This window comes from Hipposideros armiger, unplaced genomic scaffold (assembly GCF_001890085.2).
Source record: "Hipposideros armiger isolate ML-2016 unplaced genomic scaffold, ASM189008v1 scaffold_141, whole genome shotgun sequence".
NCBI lineage: Eukaryota > Metazoa > Chordata > Mammalia > Chiroptera > Hipposideridae > Hipposideros > Hipposideros armiger.
In genome coordinates, this window is record NW_017731491.1 from 1362377 (window position 1) to 1389997 (window position 27621).

A 27621-nucleotide genomic window follows, 5' to 3' on the forward strand; every position below is an offset into this window, starting at 1 on the left:
GCAATGATAATACTAATATGGGCCAGTGAAGCGACGTCCTCCACAGCTAGACTGAAGAACAAAAGGACAGCAACTTGTCTGTTCCCCTCCCCCAATTCCCCAATAAAATCTTAAAAAAAAAAAAAGAATACTACAAAGGTGATATATACTTCCTAGTGTGTTTCTTTTCACCAGGACCATAATAGTTTTGTTCCATTATCGGCTCTTTAGGCTGCTATAACAAAAACATCATAGACTGGGTGGCTTAAATAACAACCATTTATTTCTTCCAGTTTTGGAGGCTGAAAAGTCCTAGATCAAAGCACTGGTCAGTTCAGTGTCTGGAGACAGCCTCCTTCCTGATTCATACACGGCCATCTTCTTGCTGTGTTCTCATGTGACCTTAAGAGGACAGGCAGCTCGATGGAGTCTCTTTTGTAAGGGCACTAATCCAATTCATGGGGGCTCCATTCTTATAACCTAATCACCCCGCAAAGGCCGTATGTCTTAATACTATCACACAAGGGTTAGCATTCAATATATGGATTTGGGCAGACACAAACATTTAGGTATAATGTCTGCCAGTTCTTTCTCTTATAAAGGAGTTTTCTTGTTTTTAACTAATGAGCCATAAGTGGCATATTTTAGGACCGAAGGAATATTCTGTTCCCAATAACTTGTCACCCAGTGGCTTTAGCATCTGTTGATATATTGACAATCCTTACCTGAATTGGTTTTTACATTGGTCACTGCAGAATATTGATTTTTTTAAAAAAAAGATTTTTATTGGGGAATTGGGGGGATGGGAACAGTGCTGGGGAATTGGGGGAAGGGGAACAGACAAGTTGCTGTCGTTTTGTTCTTCAGTCTAGTTGTGGAGGACGTTGCTTCACTGGCCCAAGTTGGCACCATCATTGCGCTCTTCCCAGGTGAGGCAGATCAGTCGCCGGCTTCTGGACGGCCGCTCACTGCGGCTGCTGGCCGCTCACGCTGGCTGCTGGCTACATACGGTAGCCCATGGCAACCCACTGCCACAGGGGCTGCAGCCTACACCGCTGCCTGCGACTCATGGCAGCCCAGCTCCAGGTTGAGCTGTTGTTCAGCATCTTAGCTGTAGAGAGCAGTGTCACTGGCCCTCACATGTGGGATCCGAACCGGGGCCCTCTGGTGTCCCAAGCCAGTTATTAACCATCGCACCACTCCGCCGGCCCAGAATATTGATCCTGTCATTCCTTCTACATTTATCAGCTTGCATTCTTTTATAAAGAAGGGACCCTTGTGCCCCCTGCTTTTTAGTATCACTTCAGAATCATGAATGAAAAAGAAAAAAAAAGATTGCTATAGTCCACTAAATTCATTATTCTTTTTAGTGCTCACTTTCCCAAACTCAGTAAATGGGAACCTTTTCAAGATGGTTCTCAGGTCCTTGTTACATGTCTTCAACATTCTTCGAGTGTTTCTTTGCTTTTCTGACACACCATAAGATGTTCAGGCTCAACTTATCCTTTCCATGCCCTGGTCTTGGAATCAGCTATTTCTCTAAGAAACCCTGCTTCCTTTTGGTGGAGAAATGGTATTTAGAAACCAAGATCTGGGCATAGAGTGTGCTCATTGCTAGGGTGTCACTGCCTCTAGATGTTGTTGGAAAGTGGGCCCTTCTTGGCGCAAAGTCCAGGTCCTTGGCAACTTGAGCAAAGAATTGAACGAGATGCCGGAGTAAAGTACTGAAAAAGTAGTTTATTCGAAGAGATAGTACATTTCAAAGAAGTAGAAGTAGGCCCAAGCAGTAGAGAATGGCTCAAGGGCCCATTATTAGAAGAGAAATTACATTCCAAAGAGTTTGGAGCAGGCCACGTGCAAAGGCAAGGCTCAAAGGGCTCAAAAAGGAAGAACCGGTCAAAAGAGCAGGGTGTCCAAAAAGGGAAAAAGGGCGGACTTTCCAGGACTTGGGGTTTTTATCCTTTCTCTAGAATGGGCTGTTCCCCTAAGGGCGTGGGACCATTTGATTGGCACCTGTGATTGACAAGAGGTACTGCGCAGGTGTGAGTGATTGGTCTGATCTAGTTGGGCATTTTGCACCCATTTGTTTCAGGGGTAGATAGTTGCAGTGAAAAGAAGTTTTGGATTGAGAGGGGAGGTCACCGGGCAGTCACATCCTGTGGGATGTGCAGGAATGCAGAGACCCAATGCCTGCCTCTAACTGCCTGCCTTGTTTTCCCCTTGAGAGATATGATTCCCATAAAATCTCTATGGGAAGCTGAGGGACAGGAGGTCTCTTCTTCTGTATCTGCTTCCTGCTGGGCAGGGGCGTAGAGCTGTCCCTGCCTATTGGGGGATTCATGGAACTCTTGCCCTAGCTGATCTTAGATGAGAGGAAGAGGTCTCGAGATCCGCCTGGAAGACCGTGTTGGCTTCTTTGGTTGTGACTGGCAATCTTGTTGGGGTATCCTCTGTATTCCCAAGGTCCCTGAATGAGGAAAAATATGGCCTGTGGCCATCATTCAGCCTGTCACTCAGGTGGCGGCAGTTATCTGGGTCCACAATGGGGTTGGCATTTAGCTAACTGACCTGGGGGCTATTAGGAAGTCACAAGCTTCCAAGTAGTTATTTGAAGCAGGGGTAGGAGACTTCTATTGTTTAGGATTAAGAAACTGATTTACAAAGCAATCAAGAAGCTGGGGGATAAGGAGAATTCTAGGATTCAGGCAAGGAGCAATCTTTAGCCTCTGATTCACTAACTGGTGAGAAAAGTAATCAAAGCCAGGGGCTAAGAAACTAGGGAGGAGACTTAACATTTATTTCTATACTTAACATTTCTATAGGAAAGAACGCTTAAAAGTTTCTCAGTGGTGGGGGTGCTGCTCGGTTGGCCAGTAACAAATACCACAGCCAACAATGTAAGTAAACTTCAAGATTTCTTTGTACTTTGACTATATCCAGGTAAGGATGAACAGCCAGAGAACTGTATCCCAAAGTCACTTGAAGGGTTTCCCTTTTTTGTGTGCAGATAATATAATTGTTATATATAGTTAGGTTCATATGTTTCTGGTCACATTCAACTTTAAGATTTGCTTTTTCCCTCATGCTTATTACTTAATTTTATTATTATTTTTATTTTAATTTTTATTGGGGAACAGCCATGGTCATTGGTTACACATTGGTTTCATGCTACAATGGCATAGTTGACCCTTTTAAGGAGGGCACAGCTCTCAGTGGCCCATGTAGCAATTGAACCGGCATCCTGGGTGTTATCAGCATGATGCTCTAACCAACTCAGCTAACTGGTCACCCCTTAATTTTATGCTTTTAATACGTAAAATATTTACATGGTCCCATTGTCAAAACTGTATAAAACAATATACTGAGAGAAGTCCCACTTCTATTGCCAGAAGCTACCATTTTCATTAGTTTCTGATTTGTCCTTCCTGTCTTTCTTATTGTGAAAGTAACCCGTCTGAGTCTGTATTAGGACCTGTTCTTTATGCACATACAGGAATGATATGAGGTGCTGGTTCTCAGGGTCGGCCATGAGCAGAGGAAACAGGTTAGAAACAGAGTAGAATGTGGCATTCCCTGTCTCCCCTCGCTCTGTTAATTTGCTTAGTTTTGACTATTGCTTAGCAATCTGTGGAAGTAGTGTGTGGGAGGGTAGTTAACGGGTGACTGGGAGGACCGGAGGTGCAGGCCTTTGCAATAGAATGAAGATGTCTGTGTTTGGTTTTGATGGTCCATTTAATTGCTTTTGACAGGAGTGGAACTGACTCTGGTGTTCCCAGAGCAGATCTGGGGTCCGTGAAACAGATTTTGACTAAGCAGATAAGTTGCTTCTCTGGCGGGCGTTTGAGTGCAGCTGTTGTTTTGTACTTGAGTAATTTGGGTTTCCCTTTCCTTTTCATATAATATTATCTAGTTCTAATCCCCTCCTCCATAAGAGCTGCAGGGAACACATTTTTTCTTTGGAATAAACATCTTAGGGAAGTTAGCTTTTCACATTTGTTGTTGTTGTTCTTTATTTGACATTAAGGAGCTTTTTATAAGCAATTAAAACTAGGAGAAAACCCAAACCAAAAATTCCCCTAAACTCCACATGACCTCAGTAGGAATCTTTTTCAATATTTCTGGTTTTAACTCCTTCGGTGAGTTTAGGGAATGACTTTTTATCCCACTTCCAAATACAACTTGGAAATAGTGGTGTGTGGATAAAACACATCTAATAGATTCCATTAAACGTGGTTTTGGGGTCAGACTGAGAAGAGCTCATGTTAAAACTATAGCTGGACAGGCAACTGCATCCGAAAGTACTTTCTGGAATGACTGGGTCTCTTTCTTTGAGTGGTGGATGTTCTTAGTAAAGAAAACTCTCCCAGACAGTGGAGGTGGTTTGGCCTTTGAACCAGATCCTTCCAATATTAAATCATTTTTTCAGTTCTTCCTTGGAGGATGAGGTCCATGTTGATCATGTCAGGGTGCTCAATGGAGAGTAAATAAACTCTGAAAATGGATCACTGCCGGCTCTTGGCGAGATATGGGGTAGAAAGGGATGTGTGAGTTTTTTAGCAATATTTTCCATATCTTGGTCATTCTAGTCATTGTGGTTTTGTCATGTCCGAATACCCATTGTATTACCGTTTACTTCATATTTTTCTTTAAATATCCTGATTTGTAAAATGTAGATTTATATAATTAAAAGAAAGATGAGCAGGTGTTTGAGAAATGCCAGTCATTCACTGACATCAAACTAAGACTTTCCCCCTAAAGTTTTAACTTGGAAGGACCAAAAGGAAATTGGAAAAGGAGTTACATTTGATCACTCTTTGGTTCAGTGTTATTTAGTGAGGAGTACTTGAACCACCTAAGCAACGATCTCCGTCAGGTATAAATAAGGAATTCTACATAGAGAAATATTGCCCACTGCCATATTTTGACTGTTCTCGTGGCTTTTGGGAAGGAGGTAACCATTGATTCAGTGAGCTTTTATGCTCAGCTTTTTAGAATGTCTTTTAATACTAGGGGTTTCACAGTAGTTTGACATGTCTAAAAAAAAATCTTTATTTCAGATCAAGACACTGAAATTTCCTCTAGAAAGAGGATACATACATCATAGTTTAATCTATGTTCAAAAAGGGATTTGAGTTATAAGAAAGCATAAAATGTGACAGGATAAAATAAAGGGGAGGCAAAATAATATAAACAAGGAAATGAAATATATAAGAAAATACCCCAGAGGTGCCCTGGGGGTAGGTTGGCACCCTCTTGTGACTGCCAAGGAGCCCAGTGAGAACAGACAGGAAGGCCACCCCATTCTGGGCTTCCCAGCAGGAAGACAACTAGTGTGAGGGCCAGAACTCCTCTCAGAAACTTATTTGAATCTGGGGGAGTGACTGAGTTCCCAAGTTGCACTCGCTATGGCATGGTTTGAGACGGAACAGTGTTTAAAATGCGTAAAGCCAGTCTGTCATCTTGGTCAAGAAAGAAAACCCTTAACAAATCCCTCATAGACTACCTGGTTCCTGGTGAATGCTCTGTGATGGTAACTAAAGGAAGCAGTTTGTCACGTGGGATTGTTACTTAATTTACAAATCAACTAAAAGCTGGGAAGTGGAAGCCTCTACCAAAAATAACAACTTTCGCTTTAGAAGGGTTGGTGTTTAACCCTTCTGGCAACAGTTTATCAGCAAAGTCAACTCTCCTTCTGAAATGATAAACTTGCATCATAGATGGTACAAGAAGGCCTAGGTGTACTTTCTGTTCTGGAGAGGCATGTGCCCAGCTCATCCAAAGGTGAGATCAGTTACTGGATCATGAGAAACAGGTTACTAAAAAGAGAGGCCAGAATGGAAACCCGTTCTAATTTGTTTGAAACTGCTGCCTCAGGAGAACTTTTCTCATCGTAACTCTCCTTACAGTCCAGGATCTCAACAAGCCTCTAGAACGCAGAGTAGAGTTCATGCCCTTGGCCTATGCCCTTGGCCTATGACCTGAGGAAACAAAGGTTCTTTAAAGCCACAGATCCTCTGATGTTTTGGTCAGTTTCTCCACAGAGTGGTAAAAAGTATGACAGGCGTGTGAGGTGGTCTGTCCCTCATATAAAGTAGTGGCCTGAGAAACCCCAACTTTTAAGCAAGTTACTCATCAGCACTCGCTGTTGCCTCTTTTGTCAGGGCTGGGTCAGTCTCACGGTGTGGATGATGTGGCTGGGCCTTGTACACTAATTAGCTGGGGTCTACTTTGGTCCAGGTGTACTTGGCCATTCAAATGCAAGCTCAGATATGGAAATTGGAGTTTCTAGTGAAATGGAGCCATATGTATACTTTTTTTTTTCAGTGTGTTTTTCCAGGACCCATCAGCTCCAAGTCAAGTAGTTGTTTTAATCTAGTTGTGGTGGACACAGCTCACAGTGGCCCATGTGGGGATCGAACTGACGATCTTGGTGTTATGAGCACCATGCTCTAACCAGCTGAGCTAACCAGCCACCCCCGATGGAGCCATATTTTAAGACCTGGTAGGTTCCTGGCCTAGAGCACGCCCTACAATGACTTTCTCCTACCAGAGCACATCCATTCCGAATCCCAGCGGTAAAGACCTCGATGGGAAAGCTTTCCTGAGGGGTTTCATGTTTGTTTTGTGCTTCCCAAAACCTTGACTTTAAAACGCCCATCTCCTCTTATGTAGGGTTTTCAGCATTTTCTTTCTTCAGCCATCATGGAAAAGAATTTTGGCGGATGAAAGGCTAGCTGGGGCCCCTATCTTCCTCTCCCCGAGGGGACTGCCGTTGAGTGGCCTGTGTCATATGACAGGAATCATTTTTTTGCTGGATTTGATTGAGTTCTCTGGCACACTGGATAGGATTTGTTGTAGCGCATACATTCCCCCTGCCAAGGTACACAGAGTCTTTCGACCTAAAGGCTTGTTTTATGATTTCCCCCTTGCTAAACTTAATTTATTCTACATATCCCATGGCAGAGCTAAACATTTCTGAGTATTTGGCTGCCAGAACTGGTGGGAGATCAGATGGGGCCATGTCTGTGCTTGCCGAAGAATGGGAGGAGGATTGCTTCCTTCTGGGGCATATTTTCAGAGAGAGTCATACTAATTAAAAGAAAACTTTTCAACAAACTTATTCATGAATAGAATTTATGGGATAAATCAATCCTAGGGTAGCAGCCAAGTTTTTATTAGCCTTAGAGAAGGTATTTTTGGATTGGGTAGAAAGTGGTTCCTTCCCTCTGCTTATAACCTGGGCATAGCGCTCCTGGATCTCTTTAGGGCATATTGGGACCCAGGAAATTCAAGGACTGAGATGAGCAGGAGAAACCGAGGGCTTCCAGCCTCTTGTATTACTTAGTATAATGTCAGTATATGAAAAAAAATTTTAACTATTATGACTCCACTAAGGTGAGCAGATGGGATCATTTAAAATCCCTTTAACTGAAAAATATCCCTGCTATAGGGTTTCCCCTTCCCAGGACCTGCTATGATTTGGATGTTCATGTAGCTAAAAAACCTTAGGGGCCAACCAAGTGGCTCAGTTGGTTAAGAGCACGAGCTCTGAGCAACAGGGTCGCCGGTTCAATTCCCACGTGGGCCAGTGAGCTGCGCCCGAGTTGAGCTGCCGCTGAGCTGCCAACAGGTGGCAGGATGGCTCAGCTGGTGAGAGCATGTGCTCCTAACAACAAGGTTTCGGTAGGACTCCCACATGGGATGGTGGGCTATGCCCACCCGCAGCTAAGATTGAACACGGCACCTTGAGCTGAGCACCCGCGAGCTGCCGACGGGTGGCCCGATGGTGACTGGACTTGGAGCTGAGCTAGCTGCGCCCTCCACAACTAAGATTGAAGGACAACAACTTGGCTGTTCTCCTTCCCCAATTCCCCAATAAAATCTTTTAAAAAACTCATAAACCTAAGAAGAATGAGGTATGCTGGGAAATGAGAATTAGAAATCGCTATTCTACAATAGATTCATTCATTTAATCAGTAAATATTATCGGATGTTGATTTTTGTGGCAGGCACTGTGCTGAATGAAAGCTGGGGCTCCACTGGTGAGCCAAGTATCAGCCTTGCCTTCATGGAGCTGCACAGGCCAGTGGGGAAGACAGACGTTATTCGACAAGTCACATAAATATATAATGAATATCGTGGCCAGGGCTGTGAAGGAAGAGCACCAGGGCTTGGACGTTTTTTTTTGTTTGTTTGTTTTTTAAGCTGAGCCATCCTGCTACGTGTTGGCAGCTCAGCGGCTGCTCAGCTTGGGCTGGACTCGAACCGCTGTTGCTCAGAGCTCAAACTCTTGAGCGAGCTCTTAACCAACTGAGCCACTCGGCTGGCCAGGCTTGGACGTTTTTGATGAGAACCCTGTCTAGACGAGGGGTAAGCAGACACAGCTTCCCTAAAGAAGTGATATTTGATCCAGGATTTGCAGGATGAGTAAGAAATAACCGGGAATAGGGGAGAGCAGTATGGGCAGAGGGACGCTATGTGCAAAAGAATATGTGTGACTCAATCATCAGTAGACATAACAATTACATGGGGCCTTTCTTAAAATTTACATTTTTGCCTCTATCTTACCCTCAGAGAGTCAGATTCAGTGGGGTCAGAAGTGGGACCCAGAAATCTCTATTACCCCAGTGGCTTCTGATACAGGTCTTCCTGGGAAATAACTGCATTAAACATTGTCAGTGAAGCTCTTTCTTTCCAGTTTGCAGCTTTTGCTACGGAGAACTCCAGGCCTCCTCCGTAAAGGTGGATGCAGTTGGGTTTGGTATACGTGTAACCTCAGCTGCTCAGGGGGACTTGCCAGCTTCCTGGTCATGGTGAGTTTTATAAGTTTCCTTGATGGAGACACCACTGGCTGTGGCCCAGGCAGGTTTTCACCAATGGTGTTTGTGGGGAGGGAGTCACCATGATGCCCCCAGATGGCAGGAGATGTGAGACTGAGCCATCAGGGTTTCCTCCTTGGCGAAGAGCTTTCTGGAGGCTGTGGGGCCATGGCCACCACGTGCAGGCAAGCTGGGCCCCCCCAGATTCTTGTCCCCTTCTCACCACTACCTCCACTGGCACAGGACCTAAGGAATATAAGGTGGCAGGACTGTTCCTAGAGCTGCTGATTAAACTACATCATGCTTTTTCTATTCTCCACTTCAAGTCCCTGGTTATGTCAGGAGAAAATCTTGATATACACTTCCTCTTTAAAACTGGAACACTCGCCAGTCTCCTTTGCCATAGAGAAAGCAAACCTCAGAGCCTCCTGTAGGGAACAGAGGCTCGATCAAATTTAATAATTATTTTGTTTTTAAAGATTTTATTGTGGAATTGGGGGAGGAGAACAGCGTTGGGGAATCGGGGGAAGGGGAACAGACAAGTTGCTGTCCTTTTGTTCTTCAGTCTAGTTGTGGAGGACATCACTTCACTGGCCCATGTTGTTATTATCATTGCGCTCTTCCCAGCTGAGGCAGTCGCTTGCCGGCCATTGGACGGCGGCTCACAGCAGCTCATGAAAGCTCACGCCCACTGCCGTCCAACCCCACTGCAACCTATGCTGTTGCTGGCGATTCACAGCAGCCCAGCTCCAGGTTGAGCTGTTGTTCACCATTTTAGCTGTAGAGGGTGCAGTGTCACTGGTCCTCATGTGGGATCCGAACCGGGCCCTGCTGCTCAGAGCTGGTGTCCCAAGCCAACTCCTAACCAATGCGCCACTTGGCCGGCCCGGTTTTTGTTCTTTTTATTTTGACACACCCTCTATTTATGGTAAGCAATACAGGTATTCCACTTACCATAGCAATACAAAATTTCTTTTCTAAATAGATTTGATTTTAAAATGAGTTTATTTACAGCAAAATAAGTAAGTAAGAGAGTTAGGGGCCACGGATTATAAATGATCTATGTGAACGACTGAGTTTGGGAAATATGGGCCCGAGAAGGAGCCATCTGGATTTTCTATCTCGTTTAACCCTGTTTTCCCAGTTTACAGCAGAAGTAACTTTCTCAGAGAAGTGAAGCCACTCACCCAGAGTGGCCTCTGCTGCCCTGCTCACTCAGCCTGCTCTTGGCTGTGACTCGCGGACACGGTGAACCACATACTCTTCTGTCACCCCTCCCCTTCCCTGCTGGCTCTGCCTCCTGCTTTCTGGACATCGTCCCTTCCTGTCTGTAGCCTAGAGCTGCTCAGAGAGGAGCAGGCAGAGCTCGCCTCACCCTTGCTCCTGGCCTTCTTCCTTTCATCCTGGGGAACTTTGGGTTTTTGTGTTGCAAAGCCAAGACCAGAGCTCCAGGACTCTGGAGTCCAGTTTCTTGCTTTGGACACAGATTATTCTATGGGTGGTTTGGAGCCCAGTTTGAAACTTGTTGGCATTGAACAGTTTGGTCCTGGTAAAGGTTGATTGGCTTATTGTACTCTTGGCAATGGCCAGCGTGTCCCAGAAAGTCCATGCTCCTTATGGAGAATCAATTTGTGTGTGTGGTTTCTATTCAGAAGTCCTCAGCAGTTTGAGTTTCCTCAACAAGTGATTAGTGGCATAGTCAAGGTCTGATTCACTGGGACATTTCTGTCCTGGAGGAGAAAGTCAGTCCAGTAGCAACCTCGGAAACTTTACATTCTCTATCCATTTTGGTTCTGTGGCACTGGAAGCTTCTGGAAGCAGCCCGCAAGAAGGTGCCAGTGCACTTGGCCTTGGCGTGTCTGCAAAGGGCAGCCTCTCTCTGAGCTGTCCTGGAAAACTGAAGTTGGTGGAGACTACTGTGTCTGCTCCTGACTGTCATGCATGCTATTGTATCCTGGGAATGTGCTGTGAAAAAGTGGCCATTCATCTTGTCTGTAGAAGAAACCTCAGACTTTCATCTCTCCTGGCTCAGCTCAGGGCAGCATGTCCTGGAGCCAGAGAGAATGCAAAAACCTTCCTTTCCTTGGGACTCAAAAGAAAGGGGGTGCTTTTCTCTGCAAGTGTGTTATAGTTCGTTCACAGCCGCCTTCCCTTTGACTCACACGTTGGAGATGCAGGCTGGTTTTTCTCACATCTGCATATAGTAGTTTAGGGTCCCATTTACGAAGTACTGTCCTTTAAAGATACTACTTCACTCTGTCATCTTGCTCCCATTCCTGCATCCATAGCACATGGACAAGTTTCCTCCCCAGGGTCCCAGGATCCTGTGGGGACGACAGAAGAACATATGTGACAACAGGATTTGAAAAGGTTAAGAGTGTAATGTATTGTACTTGGCTTTTTTTTCACTGGTGTTTGAAGCAGTGAGGATTTCGTAGTACACACACGGGCCTTCCATGCACACATATCCACACACCTGTCTTAGTTAGGTGTTGTTTACAGGGAGCAGGAAGAAATTCATTCAAGCTGGCATAGTTAGATTGGGTTCAGCTGACAGAATTCAGTTGTCAATCACACGGGCGTCCAGATCCAGAAAGTTGAATTCAGCAGGGATACAGTGAGACCAGACTGGGATTTCAGAAACAGGTCCTTCTTGTCCTCCTCGATGGCTGCACACTTTCTCTCATTTGCGTCTCTGTTCTCTGACTCCCTGGTGTCTGTCTTTCTCGCTGTCCCTTCTCTGTGAGTTCTGTTTCTCTGCTTGTCCTTGGTCCAGCAAGGCTATTTATTCCTGCCTCCAGTTGACATGCGTTTTTTGTCCCCTCCTCCACCCTGGTCTAAACAGTACTTCTCACCTTTTTCACATCCCTATCTCACTTAGAAAATGATCATTGTTTGTCTTGTGGGATAAAGACACAAGGCAGCTTGCTACCAGAGGCCAAGGTCTAGTGGAAGGGACTCCAGCTGCCCCAAGGGCTGAGAGGATCAATATGGCACCATCCCTCACTTATTTGTAGCACACTGGTTGGGAAGCTGTGACCTCACTGAATCTATCTTTGTATCCAGTTTCTAAATTCCCACGAGAGAGTATGATTGGTGTCAGATCAAGTGTCCATACCTGCAACAGTCACCTGTGGCCCGACACTGGCACCCATGGAATAAACATGCCCCAGGCTCACCACTGTGGGGGTGGGGGTGAGTGGGACAAGGACCGGCACCCCAGGTGGAATGTCCAAATAGCAAGCAGGTTCAGGTACAAATCAGCCTCCTTCCTCTCTTGAAAGCACGGACCTTTGACCTTGATTTCTATACCCCCACACCAGCCGGCACAAATACCGTGTTTCCCCGAAAATAAAGCCTAACTGGAAAATAAGCCCTAGCATGATTTTTCAGGATGTTCGTAATATAAGCCCTCCCCCAAAGATAAGCCCCAGTTAAGATCGTCAGACAGACATGACTGTATTTGAATAAATGTAGATTTTTGTCCATGAATAAATGTAGATTGTTGGAACAAAAATTAATATAAGACCCAGTCCTATTTTCAGGGGAACACATTACTGGGTAGGTTTTAGATGCACAATAAATGTCTATTGGTGAATAAACAACTAGACATGCGCATAGTATAGACCTGATGTTCTACTGAGTAGCAGCATCACGTGCCACCCTTGACCTATCTAGAAAACTCAGTCATTTTCCCCACCCCGTTACGGCATGTCCTTGGACTCTGCTTCACCCCATGTCTCTAGCACATGTAGCAACCCGGAGCCTTCACGCTGTTTTCCTCTTTTCTTGTTACCATCTGAAGTCTCAAACCCAGAGCAGTTAACCAGCGAGGCAGGCTGCCTGTGTTTTTTTTCCCTGTATGAGGCATTTGGAACCAATTGTGTGGTGGCCCCTTTGAGTTAGCTGTTTAGAAGTAAAACAACACACATTGATACTGCATTGTAAAAATGGCTTTCCGCCCAATGTCTTGGACTTTTGTGTTTCTGTGGAAACGCCCATCTAAATTTCCTGCTGTTTTTTTGTTTTTTTTTCCTTAATGGCCAGGCATTAACCTGGCAAACACGACTCCAGTATTTTTTAAAATTCTGCTGATGTTAAGCTAACAACGGCAGTGCCTTATGGAGATAAGAAATCAACATTGAGTAATTGGAACTAAATTGGTGGTGGTTGACATCCCTTTGAGAGTGACAAGAGGCCACAGAGAACCTCTGCTTAATTAATAGTTGCATCTTGGATCCTTCACTCAGCCTGTTTTCTAACAGCTTTATTTGGCAGAAGGAGAGATGTGAATTGATGTTTCTTTGTAAGGATAGGGGAATGTAGTGCTTGTTCTGTATTTGCTCCCATATTTATTTCTATATTGGGTATGTAGCTCTTTTTTACTTATTCTACATGAATCACTTGGATGCATAAATTCAAGGACATATGTTTGCAGCTCTCACACATCTGTCTTGAATTTCATCTTTTCTACCCTGTCTTCTACTTTCCAAACAATTTACCTCCCTCTTTCTCTCTCCCTGCTGTTATTTATTTCACTGTGCTGTGGAACCCTTTCATTTCAAGAGCTGGCAGAGAGGAGCAATGCAAGCCACAATCCATTTCTATATAAAGGCATCTTGGAGCATGGCGGTCAGAGTCTTAGTATAGGATGCGATTCCTTTCCCTCGGGACGCAGCTGGTCCATAGCAGAATGACTGATGCTGGTTACAGCGCTGTGGAGGAGCCTGACCTGCTGGGTTCCCAGTGAGGTAATGTCATTGCCATCATGGACCAGTCTAGTCCAGTTTACCAAGTACCTTCATGTGCCAGGCTCCATGCAGAGTGGTCCCTTATGACTATCCTCTTTGATCTTTTTCTCCAGACTGGGAATTTCTCACATCATTGTAAATGTTTCCTTTCCTCCCTTTGTCCTTTGGCTGGGGCTCCGTGGGACTTCCTGAAGCAGGAAAGTGGTAACAAGGGGTTTAACTGGGCACTTGGAAAGTTCTGCCAAGAAACAGAGTTTTCTATGCAGCCAGGGCAAGGGGGGAAAGAAAACCACCCTGATGAAATAACAATCAAGTAGGAAATTGAAAGGAGTGCTCTGCTGAGTGCTAATAGCTCCACAGTGGACCAGGTATGGATGGCGCTGAAATGATAAACATCTCTGTAATTCTCACAAACCACACTTCCTGCTCCTGCTTGCGTTTGGAGAGTGGACATGAAAAGCTCAGCCCGCTGGCTTGTAATTTATAGCATTTGGGTTAGTAGGTGTTATGTAATCGCATTCCTCATCCGCTAGAAGCTGCAGAAAGTTTGGAGCCTTTTTGCCTGATTTCTTTTTTTGGATAGCAATTTATTGAGTAGCTGTTTAGGCATGATGATGAATGTGTGAAAATGAAATACCAGCTTGCTTGTTTTTCATGCTGCCTCTGTAGAGTCCAATGTGAGAAGCTAGTAAGCGGTTCTTTCTCAGCCTGAACACCACCACCACCACCACCATCATCATCATAATCACCATCATCGTCATTGTCATCATCATCATCATCACTTATCAAGTACCTACCATACATAAGGCACTGAAGATGCAAAAGCAGCAAAAGATTTAGTCCTCAGGGGGACTCAGCTGATGAAGGAGACACAAGATGGTCTTTGGGTTTCGAGCCCTGTGAGGATGACAGTAAGATTCTAGATGGGTGGAACTCTGTCTTGCAGCTGACTTGGTGGATCGCTTCACGTCTTAAAACTCTGTTTCCAGAGTTTATGAAATCTACCTCATTTTGTCATTGGAGCTTTTTACTCTGGTACCTGGTCCTAGGGGTCCTGTCATGTGTAGTAAATCAGGCTGGACATGTCATTCAAGTGCTGAGTTTGAGAATTAGTAGAAAATCAGAGCCTGGAGCTCCGAGGTCATGGCTTGTCAGCCCCCCTAGAGCTGAGGAGGCTGGGAGAACCCTGTTGTCCTTCCTCGGGAACCTGAACTAACACCATCTCCTAGGGAAAGGTCTGTTTTTAGGTGATAAAGGCTTCATAGTATGGATTTCTTTTTTCTTAACAAAACCAAACCTTGAGGGCATCTTTTTTTGCCAAGTCCCTTCATTAGGTATGGCCAGTTCCCAAATTTGGTGGCCTTACATCTTGTATTGAGCCATGAGGGATGGATTTGTTGGGGTGAACTGATAGCACCTGCCCCCTTCCAACTAAGGAAGGGGAAGGGTGGGAGATATTAGTGCTTTGACGAGCAACTTCCTCCCGCGCCATCCCCAGATCTACAAGGAATGGCAGCTCTCCTTCCACACGGCCCTTCATCCTAGGGTTCCTTTCTTCCTTTTTTGTTTTGTTTCATCCTTATGGACCCTATAAAAATCTGGTGCGCAGATGCTCAGAATTTATTTCTTTTGGTATGAACTTCACAGTCTGGGTAGAACTTGTATGGTGACACGTCTCTCAGAGGAGGTGGCAGATCAAGGATCCCAGTGTTCAAGTAAAAATACACTGCTTGGAGCGCATGTGGGAAAACTTGAAATTTTTCCCGATAATATCAGCAGAGAGGACCCACAATGACACAAGCCACAGAAACCCTATCCCCCACAAGAAGCGATTGCCTTTGGAGCTGGGACGTGGGCTCTCAGATTCCAGACCAATTCTGGCTCCTCGTCCTCTCTTGTACAGCCACTTCTTTCGTTCTTCTTTCTTTGTAGCATTTGGCCCTAGTCTGTTATTACTAGCCACCCCCTTGCTGTTCCAAACCACTCTGCCCAGTAGAGGTTCTTTATACCAGATGGGGTTTTAGGAAATCCCTCTGTCAGCTTGTGAGAGCTTCAGCGTGGGGAAGCAGAGCAGCCTTTCTCTCCGTCTGTGGTTTCAGCCAGAAAACTTGGCAGCCATATGTCGCTTTGTACTCCCAACAAACTGCTCATCTCCTGGCTTGTTGAGTCATTAGGGCAGGAAGTTGTATGGCATAGCCAATGAACCTCTTTCACTGGTGTTATAAACGATACCAGGTTCCAAGTGTTTGGGGACGGGACTCTCCAAACCCACAGTGAACTAGAGCGATTAAGAGCTATTTTGCATGTCAGCACTTTTGACGGGTGAGAAGAAAACACTTACGTTTTGTCTTGATATTTGTGCACGTCATTTTTATCTCACCAATTTGGTGGTGTTATTGATGGATGCCTGTCTGAAGGTGCAGCTTTTTGAAAGAAAGTTTAGTAGGAAGAAAGGGGTGCGGAGGAGAACGAGGCCACTGGTGTCTTAGGATATGCTTGGTTCCCTGTTGGCCTCTTAAACTGCTGGTTACATATGGGCTGCAGCCTCTTGGGCTCACCCTTCGTTCTCGCCAGTAACGCCTGGTAGCCTTCGTCACCAGAATCATAACACTGTAGCCCACTGCCGATACCAGCGGCCAGGCCTTTGAGCCATGTGGAACTCCATCTTTTTATTTTTTAACTTCTCATGCCCCCCTGCATGGTCGCCATCAGCCCCTTGTGTCCCTGGTGGTTATGGTCGGAATGAGTGACCGTTTCTTAGTGGCATTCTGCCACTCCTCCGTATTGAGAAAGATAGAGCCACAGACCGAATGTTAGTCTGGAAAGCGTGTTCATTTCTGTGAAGAAGTAGAGCTGTTGTCTCACCCAGAGCCATTGCTGAGGCAGGGGAGACTCCTCTGTTCTCCCTTTCCTCCGCCAGGGTCGATCTGCTTACCTTCCGGCAAGTGACTTGTAAAATATTCTGTGTTTGTTTGTGTGGGTTGGTCTGGGTCCCAGCCCCGGCAGGGACTGGTGGTGCCATGGTGTCCTGATCACCATAGTCAAATCCTGCTTGGTAAGTGCTCTTGTAGTTTGAGGAGCATGTGTGGGGCCTGTTGCCCTAAATGGGATTTCCGAGATGAGACCTGGAAGGGCACCCATTAAAAAGGAGTGCTTGCTGTGTGCCAGGGACAGTTCTGACTTCCTATGTATTATCTACCCTCACAGTGTAACCCTAGAAAGGAGATGCCACGGAACCATTTTGCAATTGAAGACAGTGAGTCTTGGGGAGGCTTAGTAATTTGCTCAAGACGGGACAGCCAGGATTCAAACCCAGGCCATCTTACCCACTATACTCTGCTTCCCGCCTTGATGTAGCGAGGATTTGGGGCCACCAGAACACAGCCGCCCCTTGGAGAGAGGACTGAGGGGCAGGGGTTGTTTTGTATTCAAAACCTAATAGAAGCATATAGTGTGCAGTCCTCTATGCTGGGAATCGGCGGTGTATTTGACAGCACTTTGGAGTGACAAGCTGAGGCGGAAGCCTAGCTTGCTCTGACCTGGTGAGGTGTGTGGTGGAAGGCTGGCTGCCGATGGGGAGAGGCATCTCGGGATAAAGGGATAAAAGGAGGAAGTGGCATATCAGATCCTCTACCTCTCATACTAGCAGCAAATTGATTTCTGTTGTAAAAGAATATCGTGCAAAGTGAAGTGAGGCTCCTAAGAACTTAAGAGGTCCCCACACCACCAGGCTGGGAGTAACTGGCATTTACTCTGTAGAGTTATCTCCTGGCCTGGTTCCTCTATCTACAGGTGCCCAGACTGGTACCTGATACAAGGCCCATGGGGTTATTTCCCCCCATTCCTCCTCCATCAGAATGGACCTGTAGCCAACATGGATCTAAATGAGGGTTAGAGGGGTCATTTTCCCACTTATGGTCAAGGAGAAATGGCACTATCTCTTTAGGTGGCATCATCATCATCTCTAACTTTTGTTTTTTTTTAAGATTTTATTGGGGCATTTGGGGAGGGGAAGAGTGTTTGGGAATTGGGGAAGGGGAACAGCCAAGTTATTGTCCTTCAATCTTAGGTATGGAGGGCGCAGCTAGGTTAGCTCCAAGTCCAGTCGCCATCCGGCCGCCCGTCGGCAGCTCACAGCCACTCAGCTCAAGATGCTGTGTTCAATCTTAGTTGTGGGTGGGCATAGCCCACCATCCCATGCGGGAGTCAAACTGGCAACCTTGTTGTTAGGAGCAAGTGCTCTCACCAGCTGAGCCATCCTGCCACCTGTTGACAGCTCAGCGGCATCTCAGCTTGGGTGCAGCTCACTGGCCCATGTGGGAATTGAACCGGTGACCCTGTTGCTCATAGCTTGTGCTCTTAACCAACTGAGCCACTTGGTGGGCATCTCTAACATTTATTGAACTCTTACTATCTACCAGGCAGTGTTCTAAGTGTTAAATGCATATACATCCAATTAATTCTAACCACAAGAATATGAAGCAGACATTGTTAGTATCCTAGCTCTATTCTTAAAGATACTGAGGCGTTGAGAGTGAAGTAACTTGTCCAGGTTCACCCAGCAGGTAATGTAGGAGAGTTGGGGTTTGAACCCAGGATGTCTGGCTCCAGAACCATGTTCTTAACCATTTTCCCTATACTGTACTGCCCTCTGATAAATAAAAATATTGACTAAAGACTTGACTGACCCACAAGGACCAAACTCAGCCATGAGCTGTTGGTTCTCGTGGCCATCCCTGTCTGGAATGAAAGTGGTTACGTGGCGGGTGTTTGAAACGGTAAGCGTGTTTGATGTAACATTCCTGGCATGTTCACTAAACTAGGATGGAGCCAGCCTTCCTTGTTGCCCTTTTTGCTCATCTCTCCTGACAGTTGCCATGATATCTGCCTTGTGTAATGCCCGTACATAGGTACTCGTAGCTTCACTTTTTATTTATTGTGGTAAAATACATATGTAACATCAGATTTACTATTTTAAGCATTTTCCACTTCTAAACTGTAAAGTTCCTGAAGGCAGGCACAGGTATCTCTTCCCCTTTATTCCCCCTGCAACACTTGGATTAATGTTTAAGTAAATCACACCCAGTAAAGCTCTGTTGGATGGCACAGCCCAGCTAGGTCAGCTGTAAATCGGTTAGGAAGCCTCCTGTTCTGAGACCTAGAGAAATGAAGAATAAAATTTTAATGTCCCTTCTACTCAGCCTTTTCATTTTCTTTTAATACAGCCTGGGGCAGCAGAGATGGACCCAGACGGAGGGCGTATGGTGTGTTTCATGCCTGCGCTTTTGTCTGCAGGAAGCAGCATGGACATGTTATTTTCTGAGTCTCACACTCTTGTGACCTTGAGACATATAGGTCTTTTCTCTGAACCAGCCATAGTGAAGGGAGAATTGATCGTTACTCTAGCTTTATACCTACCAACCCACTAGCGGGGCTTTGATTTCTCCTAAGCTAGTGATGGTTCCGACCAGCCTCGTCCAGCCCACCCACATCTTTTCCGTGGTCTCACATGCTGGTCTGTTCTCTGTGTTGGCTCCAGGCAAAGGAGAGATAGGAAGGTAAGGAGGAGGGTGCAGGGTTCAAAGGCACGGTTAGATAAAGAGAGGAGACCTCTCATTGCACTAGGACTTGTTATAGGTAATTTATTCTGCAGTTTAAAGAGTCTTCTGGGCTCCCAAGTATCCCAAGGAACTAGGGAGAGTCTTGGTCATTAAGGAGCCCTTTCAACAGCTGAACTTGACTGCTAGCTAAGCATCCAGTCTGGCTAACCCGTCCACAGTATTTCCTCCTTTCCTCCATTCATTTTATCCATTCGTTCCTCCATGTGTTCACCCATCATTTACTGAATGCATAACATGTGCCAAGCACTGTACTTAGCCAACAACTGTACCAGGCTGTGAAAATTTCAGTCCCAGGACAATTCACACAGTGGGAATCATGCCTCAGAAGCAAGAGGATATGAGGACAAGGTCCTGCTGGAGCATTTAGAATGGTTCTGGGATAACAACAACACCATGATAATTGACATTAATAATAGTAGTTATACTATTGGGTTGTCAGAAAAGTCATGAAACATTTTTGCAATGAAAAACAGAAAAAATACATCATGACTTTTCTGACAACCCAATATAATACCTCATCTATGCCAGACACTGCTCTAAGCACTTCATGTCACACATCTAATCTTCACAACAGTCCAATAAAGGGTGGGTACTGTTGTCCCCATTTTACATATGAGAAAACTGAGAGAGAGTTAGGTAGCTTGTCTGAGGTCACCAACTGGTGAGTGGCCAGAGCAGAGTTAGACCCGGGCAGTCTGGCTCCCAAGCCTGTGCCAAGTAACCTCTGGTGTATATACTGCCCTGACATTTGGGAGTGAGATAAGGGGAATTTCTCCTTTCAGACTGTACATATCACGGGCTTTGGTCATGTTTGGTTAGGAAGGGTGGGGACACTTTTAAGGATCTGTTTTCAAAAGCTGTTCACAGAAAAGATGGCGTTGACTGCGGTCAGCGTTTGGTGGAAGGACAGGAGTAAAGTTTGCCTGCGAAGGCTCTGGCTGACCTCGCCAAGGTAGATTAATCCTACATCTGTGTTAGCTTTGGCTTGAGCCCACAGATTTGCAGCAGCTGTTGAGAAATAAAAACTTAGACCCCCAGTCAAGTGCAAGGTCCAGTCCTCAGAACGAGAGGCAGATCCCGTGTAACCCTCAGGAATTGGGGCTTCTCGGAAATCGCCAGGTTGTATTTCCCTGTGGCATCTGTGGGTGCTGACTAATCCCACCAGTGTTTCAGATTCGCTCGGCTTTATAGTTTGCATTTTTACTGTCTCCCAGCTCCCCATCCTGTCATTTTTGACATTTGCCTCATTGTTTTGTGGGTCACCGTAAAAGCGTTTCTGACCAACATTCCTAGGATGATATAGCTTCAACCACAACCTTGGAATCATTAACCAGAAACAGCCGCCAGGCAAAGGAACGGGAACTTTTAAGTAACCCAATAGCCCGTTTTGTCATCCTTTTTGATTTTCGCCAAGTTGAGCTAATATCATCTCCTCTTTCTCTTTTTCTGTTTCATCTCTGTTGCCTTGCTTCTGAAGCCGGTGAACTTATTATAAACACTTAGGTTTCTAGGCTTTGAGGCTTTGCTATGGCCTGGTCTATGGGAGCTACCTGGCTCTGGGTAGCTGTGAAAGGAGGTGGTTCAGCAAGTCCAACGTGTCGTGGAAATGAACTTTGGGTGGACTGTTTTGCGAGGACAGTTCCTGGAGGGAGAGCAGGCATTGGATGTAAGTCATTTCATCTTTCCCAGCCGCAGCAGTGCCTGTCAGTGTAGCCCTGGAAAGTGCTTGTCTGAGGTGCCGTTAGCCTTTTTATCTGCCAATGGCCAGTGGTGTGTGGGCCCTGGCTCTCAGTCCAGCCTCCTGGTTCAAAGGCTGCCGGCATGGGAACTGCCCGACTCAGCTCCTTCTCCTCCTACGCTCTTTTGTAACAGACTGTACCGTATTTCATGCTTCAGTCATCCAAGCCAAGAGACGAAGAAATGAAGTAGGAATTTCTGTCAGGATCGGATGTGGTATCTGTTTTTTAAAAAAATTCCAGATGCCCCTTTAAAATCTGGAAATCCAAAATGGGAGGTAGGAGGACAAAAGAAAGAAGGCGAGGGAGAAGAAGAGGAGGCAAACAGACCACAGAAAACTGGCCAAAAAATATGTATGCTTTGCAAAAAATGTATATGTGTATTGTGCTTATGGCAAAAATACAGAAGGAAAAAATAGAGAAGGAAATCCCCATTTCTGGAGGAGGTTTATGTACAACCTACTAACTATAGACAGTTGATGGATTAACTTTAAAATAGAGTTGACAGGAAAATGTAGTTTTGAAGAGGATGCTGACAAGACAAGGGGGAAATAAGCATAAATTTGATTCAAATATTAGTGGTTTGTCCACACGCATAGTGCTTTAGCTTTCAGAACATCTCTGCAGACAGCACCTCATCTAAGTTCCTGTCATGTGGGTATTACTATGCTAGGTGAGGAGGCATGACCTGCCCCATGTCTCGTACCATGTCACCAGCTGACATCTCATAAGATGTCAGGGCCAGAATGTAAACCCAGGCCCTCTAAATTCTGTTTTCTTCCTATACTACCATGTTTTGTTTTGTTTTTCCCAAGAAGCAACTTTAAGATAACAAGGAAGCACGTATGCTCGCGACTTTGATTCAATGCTCTAATATTGTACCAAGGGAGAGTATGAACTCATTTCTTGGGGATCCTTAAAAGTAAGTGTAGTTAGAGTCAGTCCTGGGTGGTTCTGATGTTTACCATCGTGAAGGCAACGGGATGAATTAAAGACCACGGGAGCCAATCAGCCCTGAGTGAGTGTAGGACATAGTCACAGCAGCATAGTGAGACTAATCTCCCACTCTTCGCTGTTGCGTCATCTTAGAGTTTAGGCAAATGCTGATTTCTATTAGAGGGAACTTTTCATGACAGGAATAAAGATGGTGCAATATCGTAGGTCTCCCAGTTGAAGCAAGGTCAAGCTATGCACTAAAATGAATTCTTAAGACAAGGGGGTCTTTACCTGGGGTCCACACAGGGATGGGATCAGATGGGTTCACTAACAAGCTTGAAGGGATTAATGAACTCTATGAAATTGCACATAGACTCTTTAGTGCATGTGCACTTTTCTCTGGGGAAAGGATCTATCGCTTTTATCCTCAAAAGTGTCTGTAACCCAAAATTGGTTATGAAACCACTGTTTCCTAAGAGGCCTTTTAAAAAACCTTTAGTGGACTTCAGGTGTCACACACAGGTGAAAAGGCACAGAAGTGAATCTTGGTGATCATTTCTTTAAGCTCACACATTTCTTATTTCCAGTCAGCCTAAGAAAACCATCATCAAAACAGACCTACGTGACTTCTCTAACATAAGGTTCACTTTCTGATTTGAGTGTCAAAATGGACATGATCACAATGATCATTTCTGTGCCTTCTGCACTGTGATGCTACAACCTCAGAAAGATAGTCCCATGCAAATCTAGAAATCACTGATGAATGACATAAATTTCTAAATAAATTGTTATCATAAAATTAGAGTGTGACATGTCTTACTCTACAAAAGGATCAACTTTTCAGTGTCAGATATAAAACTAGAAGCCTAGTTTTTTTTTCACCAAACCCGTGGACATTTACTTGGAAACAAAAGATTCAACAACTATGGCTAACATACAAGCCAAGACCTCCTGTCTTCCTTGAGTCCCAGTGGGAAAGAAAGCAGAGCACGCCTAGTGAGAGAAGAGAGATAAGGGTCATAGGTGCTATAGTTCTTCTGTCTCCAAGGAGGATACTGAGAGAAAAGAAATATCTGTGGTGATTTAGGGTGAAGCAGGGGCAAGGTGGCATAGTCTCTGCCTACATGAGGGACCCAGAAAAAAAATGAGTTCTTTCTTATTTATCAAGGGGGAGCCTTAAAAGGAACAGGACTAAAGCTCTCAAACTATGCCAGGCTTCAGGTCCTGCTTTTATGATGTCAGCTGGGGGAATGGTCCTGACTCACACTGAGTGGCCAAGCATTTAGGGGCTAGGTTGCCCAGGTACCCAAAATCCACCCTTTAAAAAAAAAAAAATCTAGCCAACAGCCAGTCACATGCTTAACATTTCAAGTATAATATAAATGTCTACATTCAAACTGTTCTAATTAATCATGTTGGATGTGTTATCTTCATATTTAAGGCTCATGGGCTATAATTTACTTCAGAGAAGATTTAGCTACCCCAAATGAGAGTCTTGTTACAAGATGCCATTTGCTTATGGGAGCCCCAAGCACCAGGGAAGATATGATTGTAGTGATCTCTTAACAATACATGTGACCAGGGAAGAGTTCCTCTATGACGCAAGGATGGTTTAACCTTGAAGTGACTACTAAATATATTGGGTTGTCGGAAAAGTCATGACGTATTTTTTTCTGTTTTTCGTTGCAAAAATGTGTCATGACTTTTCCGATAACCCAATACAATAGATCAAAAGAATAACCATAAAGTAACCATCCATTCCTGATTAAAATTTTGGTCAAAATGTTATGGAAGGCTATTTTTTATTGATAAAATACACATAACATAAAATTTGCCACCTTAACCATTTTAAGTATACAGTTCAGTGGTATTAAATACATTCACATTGCTGTACATCCATCACCACCATCCATCTCTATAACTCTTTTCATCTTATAAAACTATTATAATTTCTGTCTTTATGATTTTGACAACTCTAAGTACCTCATGTAAATGGAACCATACAGTATTTGTCTTTTTGTGACTATTCTTTCATTTAGCGTGATGTCCTCAAGGTTCATCCATGTTGTAGCATATTGCAGAATTTCCTTCCTTCTTAAGACTGAATAACATTCAAGACTATTTTGTTAAACATGTTAAAGAATATCTGCCTGAAACCAGAGGCTAATGTTACATATGATAGTAAAATATTACAGGTATATCCATATGGTCAGGTAGAAGATAAGGATGCTTGCTGTTTAATATTGTTCTGGAAGTTCCAGCCATTATAGTTCTATAAGAAAAGGAAATAAATGGTGTAGCTGTTGCAAAAAGAAGATAAAGTTGTCTTTATTTGCAAATAGCATGGCTTTCTCTTCAAACTAAAAAAGTACTTTGAAGTAAGATTATATATTTAAAAGTTAGCTGTTTTTATAACTCTGCCTTTCCACTTGTGACATAGATCCCACTCTTTTGCCTATCCGAGGACTTTGTTCTTGCATTTTTTCTTCTCATCAATTTTGTACTCTCTCTTCTGAATTATCCCCAATGGCATATGTTATAGTATCTCCCATCTTTAAGCTATTCTCCCTCTGACCTCATCTTTAAAATATCCTTCCTCTGACCTCATCATGTGTTTTTCCAGCTACAGTCCCTTTTCTGCTCCCTTTATAGCAAAACTCTTAAAGAGAATTGTCTATAGTCCAATTCAGTCCCTTCTCTGCCATTTTCTCTTTCTTTTTTTTTTTTATAACCTTCCTTCTTTTTATTATTCTCCTCTAGTGTTTCATATGTTGGCAAGAGGACTCGAATTTTCTGGGTCCGAGGCCCACTTTAGGCATGTGTGCTAGACAGAGCTGTGCCCCCTTCCCTTGCTCTTCCACTCCAGTGTGTCTTTCAGCTTCACCATTTCACCGACTGCTCTGTCACGACCCTGACCCTGTCAAGGTCACATGTGACCTTAGTTGCCAATCCGCTGGTCAGTTTTCATTGTACTCAACATCTCAGAAGTATTTGACACAATTGTCTACTTTCTTGTCTCCAAAACTCTTTCTTCACATGCCGTGTGGGACACCAGTCTCCTCGTGTCCTCCCATGTCCCTTGTCACTCCTTCTCAGTATTGATGGTCCCTGACTCTGCCCTGGGATCTCCTTTCTCCTATAACCATGTCCTCTCCTTGGATGACCTCATTCAGGCCCATGACCCCTAACAGCATCTGGACACTGATAATCCCTAATTTATATCCCATGCCGCCCTCCGAATCTAGATTTGTAAATCTAGATGCCTACTTGAAATCTCCACTTGCGTATCTAATAGGCACCTCAAACTTGACATATCCAATCTTGATTTTTTCCTCTCAGACTTCTTCTTCCTCCATTGTTTCTCATCTTGGTTAATGGGACCCCTTGACACACTTTTGCTCAAGCCCCCAAACCACAGTACATCCTTGATCTTTTTCTTTCCATCACCCCTTCCCCACATTTAATTTGTCAGTCTGTTCTATTGACTATCTTCAAAATATATCATAGCTTCACTCTCTCTGCTGCTATATCCCAAGTCCTCACCACTGCTTTCACCTCCTGCCTGAGCTGTTCGTAGTAGCTTCCCCGATTGGCCTGTCACTTGTGTTCCCCTGCAGTGTGTTCCTTCACAGCAGCCAAAGTGACCTTTAAAATATAAATCAGATCATGCCGCTCCTCTGCTAACTTTAACCTCTTACGCTTATAATAAAATTCCATTATTTTTACCACTCTACAGGGCCTTAAAAATCTGGTCCATAATTGCCCTTGTGACTTCCCCTCCCTGGCTCTATCTGGCTCCATCTACTCCAGCCTTCCCCAGTCAGCCTCCTGGCCTCTACACAGGTTCCCTGGACCTCAAGTAGCTTTCTCTGGTGCGCACATGGCTTGCTCGTTATTGGTGTCAGTGCTCAAGTGTCATTTCTTCAAAGATGCCTTCCTAGTTAACTATTATATGTACTACTCCCCCAGCATGCTTTGTTGTTACTCCACTGTTTTCCTTTTTAAACAATGTTTTCTTAATTTTTCAATTACGGTAGACTTACAATATTATATTAGTTTCAGGTGTACACTATACTGATTAGATATTCTTTTTTCTCTTTGCTGTTCTTATTGAGTGTTTTCTGCTAGCTTGTCTTCCAAATTACTGATTTGATCCTCTGCTTCATCTAATCTACTATTGATTCCCTCTAATGTATTTTTTATTTTGGTTATTGTATTCTTCATTTCTGACTGGTTCTTTTTTATGTTTTCTATCTCCATTTAAAAAAAAATTTTTTTTTTACTGGGGAATTGGAGGAGGGAACAGCATTGGGGAATTGGGGAAGGGGAACAGACAAGTTGCTGTCCTTTTGTTCTTCAATTTAGTTGTAGAGGACATTGCTTCACTGGCCCATGTTGATATTGTGATCATTGCGCTCTTCCTGGCTGAGGCAGATCGGTTGCCGGCCATTGGATGGCTGCTCATGGCGGTTCACGCCGACTGCCGGCCACTCACGCTTGGCTGCCGGCCACTCATGGTAGCTTACAGCAATCCACTGCAGCAGGGGCTGCAGCCTATGCCGTCACCAGCGACTCACGGCAGCCCAGCTCCAGGTCAAGCTGTTGTTCACCATCTTAGCTGTAGAGCGCGCAGCATCACTGGCCTATGTGGGATCCGAACCAGCAGCCCTGCTGCTCAGAGCTTGCACTCCCAACCAATTCTTAACCAATGAGCCACTCAGCCGACCCTCTATCTCCATTTTTTAAGTAGAGTATTTACCATATCTTTTATTTGTGGTTATCTAATACAAAAATGCATGGGAGAGACTTGGAGGACTTTCATAAGAAAGCAAATACAAGAATGAGGAAAATTTAATATGTAAAGAAAGAGTAGAATTGGGACTATTTTGCCTGAAAGGCCTAGACAGATTTAATCTGTCTCCATTTTTATGTTTCCTATCTCTTTGTTAAAGTTCTCACTGAGTTCATCTACTCTTCCTCTGAGTTCATTGAGCATCCTTATAACCAGTGTTTTGAACTCTGCACCTGGGAGATTGCTTATCTCCATTTTGTTTAGTTCTTTTTCTGGAGTTTTGTTCTGTCTTTTTATCTGGAACATGTTTCTTTGTCTCCTCATTTTGGCTGCCTCCCTGTGTTTGTTTCTATGTATTAGGTAGAGCTGCTACATCTGCCAGCCTTAGTAGTGTAGCCTTATGTACTAGGTGTTCTGTGGGGCTGAGTGACATAGTCTCTGTGGTCACCTGTGCTGGGTGCTCCAGGTGTGTCTCTTGTGTGGGTTGTGTGTGCCCTCCTGTTGTAGTTGAGCCTTGATTGCTGTTGGCATGTCAGTGGGAAGGATTGACCCATAGGCTGATTGGTTGTGAGGACTGGCTGTGACTACAGTGGAGGAGCAGATGTGCAGAGGCTGACACTACAGAGAAGAATTCCCTTTAGTGGGGCTCTGGTGCCTGCCGAGTCTGCCTATTGTGTGTGTTGTTTGTGGAGGTGGTTGGGTGGTGCTCTGGTGTGGTCTGAAGCTGGCCACTGGCTATGTTGGTTCCGGGGTCTCTTGGTAGGGGCTCTGGGGCAGGTCAAGTTCAGCTGCAGCCTATTCCCAGTCCAGGGCCACCTGATAAGAGAGCTCTGTTTTCCTTTTATCATTTGTAAGTGTTTGAAATTATTTTTATTTTTATTTTTTAAAAAATATTTTTATTGGGGAATTGGGGGATGGGAACAGCGCTGGGGAATTGGAGGAAGGGGAACAGACAAGTTGCTGTCCTTTTGTTCTTCAGTCTAGTTG

At 44.6% G+C, this 27621-nt stretch overlaps 1 protein-coding gene and 1 non-coding gene across 3 annotated transcripts in view; one reads left to right on the forward strand and one right to left on the reverse strand.

The window, feature by feature from the left end:
* The window catches only part of NXN (nucleoredoxin), a 158764-nt gene that overhangs the window by 101256 nt on the left and 29887 nt on the right, over positions 1-27621 (forward strand). The window contains exon 1 of one of the 2 annotated variants that reach the window (XM_019650540.1): positions 8692-8792. The exons of the other annotated variant lie outside the window; for it this stretch is intronic. Coding sequence (XP_019506085.1) covers positions 8790-8792 — 3 coding nt within the window. The 5' untranslated portion in view covers positions 8692-8789. Of the gene's footprint in view, positions 1-8691; positions 8793-27621 lie in introns of those variants that run through there. 2 annotated transcript variants of the gene reach the window in all.
* TRNAM-CAU (transfer RNA methionine (anticodon CAU)) lies at positions 6378-6451 on the reverse strand. The gene has a single exon. It is a non-coding gene; the product is annotated as a tRNA-Met (tRNA).